The sequence below is a fragment of the Henckelia pumila genome, chromosome 1 (assembly GCF_033568475.1).
Source record: "Henckelia pumila isolate YLH828 chromosome 1, ASM3356847v2, whole genome shotgun sequence".
Taxonomy (NCBI): Eukaryota; Viridiplantae; Streptophyta; class Magnoliopsida; order Lamiales; family Gesneriaceae; genus Henckelia; species Henckelia pumila.
This window is the reverse complement of record NC_133120.1, coordinates 85040829-85051148: the sequence shown is the minus strand read 5'-3', so window position 1 is coordinate 85051148 and position 10320 is coordinate 85040829. Positions and strand designations below refer to the sequence as shown.

Genomic DNA, 10320 nt, shown 5'->3' with positions numbered 1-10320 from the left:
CCCCCATTAGGTTCTAACATATTCATTTATAACTATATTATGTATCTATCTATTACTTAAATAATGAAGATCAATGCGCGGAAAAAAATTACTTAGAATATCATTTACATAAATATTCCATATTTGTCCATTTGATCAATTTAAATATTGCTTAGTTCATATCATAATAAACTAATTAATTTTTTTGATAATATGAATTCGTTATTAAAAAATCAAATAGCTCTGTTTTTCATAATAAAATTGAAAATTGTATATCAAATTTATAATATTAATTTTTACCCATCAATTAGATATTCTAAATATGATTTAGATTTTTTTGTAAGTGTGTTAAAAATTAGAAAACTCGAATATATACAAATGAAGCTCAATACACATAATTAGAAAGTGAGAATAAGTAAAAATTTAAACACAAAAAATGATAAGTTTAAATAAATAATGTTTTTTGCCAAATAAGTTTGAATACAATATTGTTTCATATTATATATGAGCTATGGTTAGTGTTTACAACGAGCTTTGGGGTTAGATTAGGTTGAAGCACGATCTAACTCCCATATATGTTCATTATCGTCACATCGTGTGGCCACGTGCATATCTAAGTTTTTTATGTTTAAATGTTGTTGAAAATTCCAGTGAATATGATGATCAGAATGAAGAAGAGCTGACACTGGAAAATGTTCAAAACATGTGCGAAGAACTTTATGTTGATTGGTTAACAAGAAACAAAGTGAATCTTGCATTTACAAAGGAGAACACTAAGTTGAAGAACTCTGTGGCCAAACTTGAAACCATCATAACTAAGAGAGGCATTGAGTTTTGTAGAATGAAGGCCAAACTTGAAACCATCATGACCAAGAGAGACATTGAGTTTTGCAGAATATGAAAGATGAATTGGCTCGAGTAAATCAAACTTTGGCAAAGTACAACTCGAGTGCAAGCAAGCTCAATGATTCACTGACTGTTGGCCAGGATTAGGGGTGTTCATTCAGACATAACAGAATCAAATTCACCGAAAATCCGAACCGAAAACCGAACCGAATTTCAAGGTTAGGTTCGGTTAAAAAACGAAATATTTTCGGTTTTCGGTTTAATCGAATTTCTATTTATTTTATTTATTTAATAATAATAAAAACAAATAAACCAACAAAAATGAATTAAATTATTAAAAACAATTAAAAATAACTAAAAAAATCGGTTTTCGATTCGGTTTGGTTTGGTGAACCGAGCTAAAAAACCGAATCGAAAATTCGAAAAACCAAAAATCGAAAATCGAACCGATAATCGAATTTTCGGTTTCGGCTCGATTCGAACGATTAACCAAACCGTTAACAATCCTGTCAAGGATGATAAAATCATAAAACTTGTTTGAGATACAAGAACATTGCTTTTGAAGTAAGTGAATCACCAAACATTGCACCTAAGCCTACTGTGTTTGTAAAAGAGTGTGAGAGTCACTCATCCCCTCAAGATGTTCCTATTGCCAAAGTTCTACCAAAACAGATTTGCACTTTTCACATCCATTTGATACAAAGTTCCTATTAAAAAATATTTGGTAATGATTATTATAAATACATATATTTGAGAGTAAATAACTTTTGTTTTTGTTTTGCATGAAAGAATAAATAAATTTTTCGTAAGTTTACTGTCGAAATAACAAAATCTAGACAATTTAGTTTGTTTTGTTTAGTTTTTTTATACACATAAAAATGTTTTTTTTTCAGTCCTTTAATTTTGGATTTTGATTCGTAAAGTTTTCAAAATTTGATTTTACTACACATCGTTTTATTTTAAATTATTTCAATAAAATTACTGATGTAACATTCAAAAATACTGATAAAACATCGAAAAAAACTCGACATGACATTAAAATATGACTAGAGGAAGTAAAAAATTACTGATTTATTATTAGATGTAAAATCATTATTTAGATAAAAATAAACAAAAATTAAAAATTAATGAACCAATAACCAAATTTCTGCCACTCAATGAACCAAAATGCAAAACGAGACAAATTAACATTTCCTTTTTTTTTTTGGTTGGGAAAATTTGTTTAGTTATTATTGGTCAAAACATCGCTAGGGTTTAAACTTTAAACCCACCATCTAATTCAAATCAGTTTCTTCTGCCACAATCCAATGCTGTATAAATCCAACGGACTTAGAAATTGTCTCCATATACACATTATTTGAATTCAATGGCGGATGACAGAGGAGACGGTGAGAAGCTGACGCTGGTGGCGAGGACGCCTGGTTTCGGGTTGCCCACCGCTTGCCCGATATGTCTGCCCGTTTACATTTATCTTAGATTTGCACAGATTCCCTTTAATTTGGAATCCAATCTCGTTTACCCTGATTCTGGTAACTAGTTTCTCATGTTTGCAAAGTTTGTGCCTTAAATCTGTCTGCTCATTTTATTTATAAGCTTGAAATTATCATCAAGAACTAGTTTATCATCTATTGCTCTTCGAGAGAGTCTTGCCGCTGGCTCGTCAACGAGGCACAGATTAATTAAACCTGAAAGTTTTCTGGGTGGTTGTTAGCTAATTCGTCGGTAGGTGTTGTAATTAGGATAAAGATTTTATTAATACTGTATGATTGATACGGTCATCCTTCACTATCCCCAAATTCTTGAAATTGAAATTGGAGGCACTATTCGAGCTATAAGCTGTTGTTTTCTTTGTTGCTCCTAAGAATTGAGCAAGGAAAGAAAGATGAAGAAATGGAGGGAGAATATCATATCCAAAGGACTGAATAAGGGCGTGGAATTAGATCATGGAAGAAATGACTGAATGTTGCATTTAACCAACTCTACAGTCATATGCATTTTATTTTGCAACTACTGACCATAAAAAACTGGCAACTTTGCCAACTCGTCACAAATTGGCCAAAAGCACCATCCTCCAATCTGTAGACCTGTTTAAATTGTGCCTCATTAACTAGCCTGCTGCAGGACTGTTTCAAATATCTTCTATATGTGGCATCACATGTAATGTACCATTGTTTTCTTTATCGCATTGCACTAAAAATGATGGTTTTTCGTAACTCATATTGCTGATACCAGAGCAAGTATTTTTCAATTGTTCTGGAATTTCACTAGGTGGCCAATCATTGTGTTTCTACCAGATCAAATACCTTTCATCGAATCTGGCTATTATGTCGCTTACAATAATGAGAAGGGTGGAGTAATCCAAAATTTAAAGGAAGATGGCATCACTGATTTGGACTCTGAGGTTCGTGGAATACCTGAATGGGTGTCAATGAGGGCAATGGTTGAGTCATGGCTTGCCGATGCAGTCATGTATGAGCTCTGGGTGGGATCTGATGGTAAAGCAGCAAACACGATATATTGCTCTTTTCTCCCATGGCCAATAGGAAAAGTTTTGTATTATAAGCAAGTTCGCATTGTCAAACAACTACTCGGGATAACATCCAATAATGCTGAAAGAAGAGAAGAAGAGGTATTTTATATGGTGTTAATCCTTTTATTGTCTGGTCACAAGTTTACACACCTTAATCTGTCTGCTTGATTCTGATTACTAGTTTATCATGTTCATGCTATTTTCCTGGCAGATCTACAGTAGAGCAACCCTGGCTTATGGTGCTTTATCGAATAGGTTGGGGGAACAGTCCCTTTTCTTTGAAAACAGGTCACTCACGAATCGATGTTACCAGAATTTTTTGTTGTGTTAATGAATGCTGCCTAAAGCATTATTTTTTATCAGGCCAACAAGTTTGGATGCATTAGTCCTTGGGCATGTTCTTTTTACGGTTCGTGTATTGCCTGTGAGTACTAGTAACTTTAGTTTATGCATTTTACTTTTTTGATATTCTCTGTTTTTGTCTTGTTAATGCATTTTATGCTTTTGCTTTTGATATCGAAACAGACTTCAATATTTTATGCACAATGAAGTATTGAAGTGTTCAAAGAGAATATCCTTTATCTTATCGTTCTCTTCCTGTAGGAATCATCGGTTCTGAGAAGCAAGCTCTTGGATCACACTAATCTCGTAACCTATGCTGAGAATCTTAGGATGCAGTATCTAGATGGCTGTCCAACTTCTTCATCCACTCCCCAGGGAGATCCCTCTTCTTCTTCTAGGCAAAAGCCTTCATATTGGAGTGAGATATTATCACCTATGTTGCTAGTGGTCATGCAATTAAGTATTATCTGTCGGATTTTAAAAACATGTTACGGCATCATACGTATTATCCCATTCGAAATTATACTAAAACATTGTCCGCAGAATGTTTTCAAGAGTTGAACACTTGATTTAAGACCTAGGTTTTGGATTTGAATCACATCATATGCTATTGCGTAAACAATTAATTGAAAAATTACTAAAGCAACCGTATTAACAAGTTTTTGAGGAATTGCTCCCAATCATGATAATTGTGGATAAAGAGTCTTTGATGATTAATCTGTTCCACGCCCCTGATGTAATGTAAATTTGTACATAAAAAGTGCACTATTGGCATTTAGCTCTTGCTTGTTTTGCGTGACTACACTGCTCTAAGATGCTTCATGGGCTCCTGAGCCTTCGACGGTTAGAGATCATTTCTTAAAAAATATTTGGAATTCATATGTCCAATTTTTTGTACACGCCAATTGCTATATCATTGATGGTTCAGAGGAAGACATCGAATAAGGATCATGTAAATAATCAGTAGTGCTGTGACACCAAAAAGTGTATCAAAGTAGTAATTTGAATTGCATTTCTTTTAATAAACTTTCTCTACTTTGGCTGCCAATGCTATTTAATTTCTGCATTTGGCTGTGCCTTAAGGTTAAATTATTATTCTTTGCAATGACTTTAGGTTCAAAACCAAGGACCAAACCTAAGAAGGAAAAGACGGAGGAAGAGAAGAAGTTCAGGAGAAGGGCTAAATATTTTCTGGTTACTCAACTCGTTGCGGTTTTAGTTTTCCTGTCCATCTTTGGAGGACATGATGATTCTGAAATAGAACTTGAAGGCGACAATGATGGGTTGCACTCTGATTAAAAATATCCTCACCGTTTACAATTTTGCGAGGTTTACCGAGTCCTTTTCATCTTGTACCTGTTTTCATTGCATGCGGTTTTTTGAAATCTGCATTCACACAATAAAGAGATTTAGATTTGGTTGAAGGATTTGTTATGTTCTTCGACCACCTATGGTAGCTTTTTAAATTTTAGCAACTGGATTTTTTCTTCTGCCTGCGCTGGTCACTGGATCAAGAATTGGATTTGCCGTTTTGGATTACTGCAGTTTTGCTTATCAGCGATTAGATAATAAATTAACTGAAATAGAGTATGTGACTGATATGCAACAAAAAATTCACATTTTCCTCTTAAGAAACCAGAGTAAAGTGTAAGATACATTGTCATCTACTTCTCCACTTCTACAAAAGAAAATTTATAATTTACATAGGTTTCTAACTAAACTACCTACCAAAAACCAACTACTTTGAAATCCCTCCTGAACCCTTCATGATCTGCGTAGGGTCTTCCCATTTCTTCACCAAATCTGCATATCCCTCGGCAGAACTAACAGCAAACTCAGTTAAAGAACTCACAGAAACTGACATTCCAGCACACACCACCCTTATGGCAACCTCAGCCATTTTTTCTGCTGTCATAACTTCATCTTCAAAATGATCTGCCTCCACCATCTCCATTTTGTTCCCCACAAACTCCCCTCGAAACCTTCTCGATCCACCTGAGTTTCGACCCGAATTTTCCTTCATCTGTTGTGCATATAACGAGCCAACCCCTGCTGCAAAAAAGTCGAGTCCGTCGAGCACGGGTACTTCATGGACCGCATCTAATAATTTCGACCATTGGATGCAGGTTCTGAATATTGGTGGGGCAGATGATGGTAAGGATTCTTGAGGGGAAAATGGTGGTTTTGATGAGTCAGGATCTGCTCGAGTGCAACGTAGGAGCCAGGATGTGAGTGCATGAACATATGATCGTTGAGAAACAATCCATGAGTCGAAGCAGGATCGCCAGTTTCTGAGCTCAGTTTCGAGGTTAGCTGCTGAACAGGCTAGCTTGTGTGGTTCTGAGGGTGACATTATTGTATATTTTTTTGTTCTCGAAAGCTTTGACGGCGTTCCAGCTAGTAAAATCTTGGCTTCATCTAGTGTACGTTTCTGCAGCTGGTGGCATTCTGCCATCATCTCCCACATCCTTGCTAACCTGTAAGAATTAGTCTGTATATAAGCAGTCAAATCAAATACTAATGACTTCATCAAAAGAAGGGGGCTGTAAAATTTTCGATGAAAGTAAAAATTTTAAACAATTATAAGGACAGAAACCTTTAATTTTTACGGTATATCATCCCGACGTGCTGGTGAAACTATACTGAACGACCACTAAATAGAAACTTTAGACGTTGAATGTTTATGGGATACAAGAAAAAGGATATATTTTTCTTTATCAAACTCACCCTTGCACTAATTCTAATATCTGAGGCTCCAGTTCTTCATCCCTTAATGTTTCAATCCTCTTTGAGATAGCTTCAACTGAGTGTATTGAAACTTTTATCTGAGTGTGCAAATCTCTGATGCCAGCTCGTGTTTTATCTACAAAAGAAGGGTCTTCTCCCTTCACATCTTGATTCCTGAGCTGTGCACACTTCTTTTCATATGCTATTCGAACGCGTTCACCAGCCTGTTTGGATCCAAACAGAACAGCTAAATGACTTGATATCAAGGATTCAATAGTTAGTGAATTGTTGATCACCAGATTCGGGAACATACTCTAACTTCTTGGTAAAGTTTCTTTTCCCAAGCATATAATCTATCGAGGGTGGATTGGTGACTCCCGTACAACATGCAAGATTCCTCAGAATAGCTGCTGCTACTTTCAGAGGTTTCATTGTTACTTGAAACAGTCGCTAAAAATCTTCTCGATGATGATGAACGAGATGAAGCTGACCTAAATAAAACTACCGGATTCAACATCTTCAATGCTGCAAAACAAGTGAGAGGATCATATAAATAACATGTTCGATGATCATTGAATCATATAAGCTTGGCGTTACTGATTGAAGAGCATTCAAGCAAGAAAACTAAAAGGGCTTCGATATCCATTACCGAATTCACATTTTAACCTTAGGGAATTTCGAAAGCTGAAAGGGGGGGGGGGGGGGGGGGGGGGGGTGGGGTGGCCAACACTAGCAATTTTTGAGAATTCAGACAGACTAGACCTGTGAGATCATTTGTTGATGACGAGTATGGAGCCTGGCTGGCCTCCAAAATGGAAGACACCTCCTTAGCTGCATTACAAGCAGCTGTGAACTGATCTTCAAGATCCTTGATAACTTCTGCCATACTTGTTGGTCTTTTGTTAACATAAACAGTAAATCCAGGCATTTCTGGTTTTGATCCACCACCAACAACAGTGGTTTCTTGGCTACTAACACGGTCAACATTTTGAGTATTTTCTACTTCCAGACTTTGATGTTTTGGGCACTGCGGTCGTCGAATGTTCTTCTTTACTTCCGGTTCATCTGCTTCACTATTATCATCTGTATCCTCGCTACTGTCAGCATCTTCGACAACCACTTCCTCTCTATCAAACCCCACACCAACCTTACCCCGCTGCTCTTGTTTCGTATCAACTCTATCATCGATCTCCTCTTGTTCGGTTTCCTCTTCTAACTCAGGTATACCTTCCTCTTCCCTAACTTGCCGCAGCCCATCATGTTCATCATCAAGAAACGTCCGATCCAGGCTACTTCTCGAGGGATAGCCGTAGTAGTCTAACGAAGAAAAGGGGTTCCAGAAGAAATCCCATTGGGGCGTTTGAGGCGATGGAGGATAGGTAGGCCGATTGTTAGGAGAGTAATGGAAGAATGAAGAATTCATGGGAGAAGATTGCATCTGGAAAATGCTGTCCATCCCGTACCTATGAACAGGGGAGTAAGCTTCAACTCTGAAAGTTTCTGAATTCTGAGGCAGCCTCTCCTCAACAGAAATGGAAGGATTTCCACTAGGCCGATAATAGTTGATTCTGTAAGCCGTGTTCGATTCAGGTTTGAAGGGCGCTATCGAGATGAAACCAGGGCTCTTATTCTTTACAGGAGTGCTACAAGGTGGTGTTTTGAACGAGTCTAGCAGAAACTCACGAGGCTCGTCTACCTCGATGTATTCGCGAAGCGCGACAGAAACTCTTTTCATGGACTGTATATACGCAATGTGTCCCAAAGCAAATTTCAATCTTTGCTCAACTGCTTGTTTGATGAACTTCTTCCGATCTTTACAGAGCTTGACAGCCTCTTCATCATCCAACTTCGATATAGAACATCCCATGGTTCTTCAAATTTTTCGCTCTCGATTCGGCGTATGGCTTCTATGAATTTTTCAGGCATGAATCAAAATGGAAATGACATCCAAGGAGGTTGCTTGTTGTCCCCACTAGATTCATAAAGAAGTCTTGTGTCTATGAAAGAGAAAAATATTGCTGTTCATTAGCACATAAAGCAACAAACATTAGAACAAGAAAATTCCTTAATTTGATCTCAAGTCAAGAGAAAGACTCAAAAGTGACATAATAAACACACAGCATTCATCTTCATCTTTAACTTGCTAACAATAAAAAGAAACATCAGCTTTTGAATACAAATAAAAATTCTTGTGCTCAGATTAGTAAAAACTAAAAATCCCCAGATATTCAAAATTTTCGGCAGTGTCCCTAGCAAGAAGCTAGGAACTATAGAGTAATATAAAAATGGAAACTTCAATTTGTATTTAGCTACGTTGATAGATGGAAAGAAGAAAGTAAAAAAGGCAACTGTTAGGCCATAAGAGTGCAAGTAGAATTTAACAAAAATAAATAAATGAAAAAACAGCATTTAATTATAAATTCCCAGGTGAAATCTTTATCAGAAAAGCTGGATGGCAACACAACAAAAAATAGAATTGTCTCTAAAGCATGTTAAAGCACCAATGAAGCACCTCAAAAAAAAAAAAAAAATCACCAATGAAGTTATACTCGTATATTTTTATGTTGTTTATTAATTTATTAACAAAACATGATTTGGCTTTCCAAATTTTTTGAGACTAAACTTTAATTTGGCCCAAAATGGGAAGCACACCGGAAAACTAGTAGCAGTATCAAACATTAAAAAAAAGGTAAATTTTAAGAAACAAATGCTCGTGTTGATTCTTGAAAACAGATATTGAGAGAAGAACGAATTATAAACAAAACAATCATGAATCATATACTCAAAAAATCCAGAAACAAAGCAAAATTTTTATTTTTTTAAAAAAAATCTTCTTGAAGAATAAAGGGCTCCACTCAATTCAACATGTATGCAGAATTCCGTAAATAGTTAAACTACACACCAGCTTTCCCTGAAATAGCAAAAACCCATTAAATTTTCACCACTCAGCTCATGTAAACAGCCCAGAAAAGGCAAAACGAACAGAATTCGCAGCATAAAAAAATTTATAACCAGGCAAAAAAACAAAAACAAAAACAAAAACAGAACCTCTTCCATCCACGAAACCAGATTTCATGACTTCCCCGTTTATTCTGACAGATTAACCACTTGTAATAACTAAAACAAATTGGCAAAAAAAAAAAAACAGGGTTTCTTTGAAAATGTGAATGGAATGAAAGTTGATTCGTACCTGAATGCAAAGATTGTTGGTTGCTGCTTGATCACAGTTGTCTTGTGAGAGAGAGATACGTTGTGGGGAAAAAGCAACGGTCAAAAAAACAATATTTTTGTTTTAAAGTGAAATAAAAAAGAGAGGTAAATAAAGCAAAATAAAGGTTTCATGTTGGATATCAAAGATAATAAAGGGAAGCATAATCTTACCATTGCTTTATTGCCCTTGCTGCTGCAAAGAAACTACGAAAATGCCACCCGTTTCGGGTCCATGGATGGAGATGACCCGTTGATGATAGTTCGATGCTACCCCAGGTTAGTGTCTTGGGATAGCGTGGCGGATCATGATTGGTTAAAATTAATGGACCCCACATGGGATCCACTAATGGGGCTCACTAATTTTGATCAATCATAGAGTTACACGTCACCTGCAGGGTACTACCCTGCTGGTGGCATGAACAAAACCAATTGGGTTAGTTCGATGCTACCCCCAGGATAGTGTCTTGGGGTAGCGTGGCGGATCATGATTGGTCAAAATTAGTGGTCCCCACATGAAACCCACTGATTTTGACCAATCATAGAGTTATACGTCACCCGCAGGGTACTACCCTGCGGGTGGCATGAACAAAACCAATTGGGTTAGTTCGAAGCTACCCCCAGGGTAGTGTCCTGGGGGTAGCGTGACGGATGGTCAAAATTAGTGGGCCCCACTGATTTTGATCAAT

General features: G+C 36.6%; 2 protein-coding genes across 6 annotated transcripts; one reads left to right on the top strand and one right to left on the bottom strand.

Annotated features, from left to right (window-relative positions):
* Positions 1-2074: 2074 nt before the first annotated feature.
* Positions 2075-5955, top strand: LOC140878165 (mitochondrial outer membrane import complex protein METAXIN). 2 transcript variants are annotated; one of them, XM_073281785.1, is made up of 7 exons: positions 2075-2354; positions 3120-3454; positions 3567-3643; positions 3719-3779; positions 3959-4115; positions 4812-5026; positions 5824-5955. In XM_073281785.1, the coding sequence occupies exons 1-6, from the start codon at positions 2192-2194 to the stop codon at positions 4994-4996; spliced, it is 978 nt and encodes a 325-aa protein (XP_073137886.1). In that variant the 5' UTR covers positions 2075-2191; the 3' UTR covers positions 4997-5026; positions 5824-5955. The 2 variants fall into 2 exon arrangements, with proteins under 2 accessions (XP_073137886.1, XP_073137881.1); XM_073281780.1 differs by lacking the exon at positions 5824-5955 and having other exon boundaries at positions 2076-2354; positions 4812-5187.
* LOC140878145 (uncharacterized) lies at positions 5381-9714 on the bottom strand. 4 transcript variants are annotated; one of them, XM_073281765.1, is made up of 5 exons: positions 9615-9714; positions 7187-8421; positions 6738-6949; positions 6425-6648; positions 5381-6174 (listed from the first exon to the last, which is right to left on the bottom strand). In XM_073281765.1, exons 2-5 carry the CDS (start codon positions 8289-8291, stop codon positions 5436-5438), a joined length of 2280 nt encoding a protein of 759 aa, XP_073137866.1. In that variant the 5' UTR covers positions 8292-8421; positions 9615-9714; the 3' UTR covers positions 5381-5435. The 4 variants fall into 4 exon arrangements, with proteins under 4 accessions (XP_073137866.1, XP_073137860.1, XP_073137870.1 ...); XM_073281759.1 differs by having other exon boundaries at positions 7187-8442; positions 9615-9656; XM_073281769.1 differs by lacking the exon at positions 9615-9714 and adding an exon at positions 9473-9603.
* Between the last annotated feature and the right edge of the window lie 606 nt (positions 9715-10320).

What these genes read in the sequence shown, in the direction of transcription:
- LOC140878165 (XM_073281785.1), top strand. Translation starts at nt 2,192, where the DNA reads ATGGCGGATGACAGAGGAGACGGTGAGAAGCTGACGCTGGTGGCGAGG. An exon ending in TCTCGTTTACCCTGATTCTG is followed by an intron (nt 2,355 to 3,119) that starts GTAACTAGTTTC and finishes TGTTTCTACCAG; the next exon opens with ATCAAATACCTTTCATCGAA. An exon ending in CTGAAAGAAGAGAAGAAGAG is followed by an intron (nt 3,455 to 3,566) that starts GTATTTTATATG and finishes TTTTCCTGGCAG; the next exon opens with ATCTACAGTAGAGCAACCCT.
- LOC140878145 (XM_073281765.1), bottom strand. Translation starts at nt 8,291, where the DNA reads ATGGGATGTTCTATATCGAAGTTGGATGATGAAGAGGCTGTCAAGCTC. An exon ending in AACTTTACCAAGAAGTTAGA is followed by an intron (nt 6,649 to 6,737) that starts GTATGTTCCCGA and finishes GGATCCAAACAG; the next exon opens with GCTGGTGAACGCGTTCGAAT. An exon ending in ATATTAGAATTAGTGCAAGG is followed by an intron (nt 6,175 to 6,424) that starts GTGAGTTTGATA and finishes TAATTCTTACAG; the next exon opens with GTTAGCAAGGATGTGGGAGA.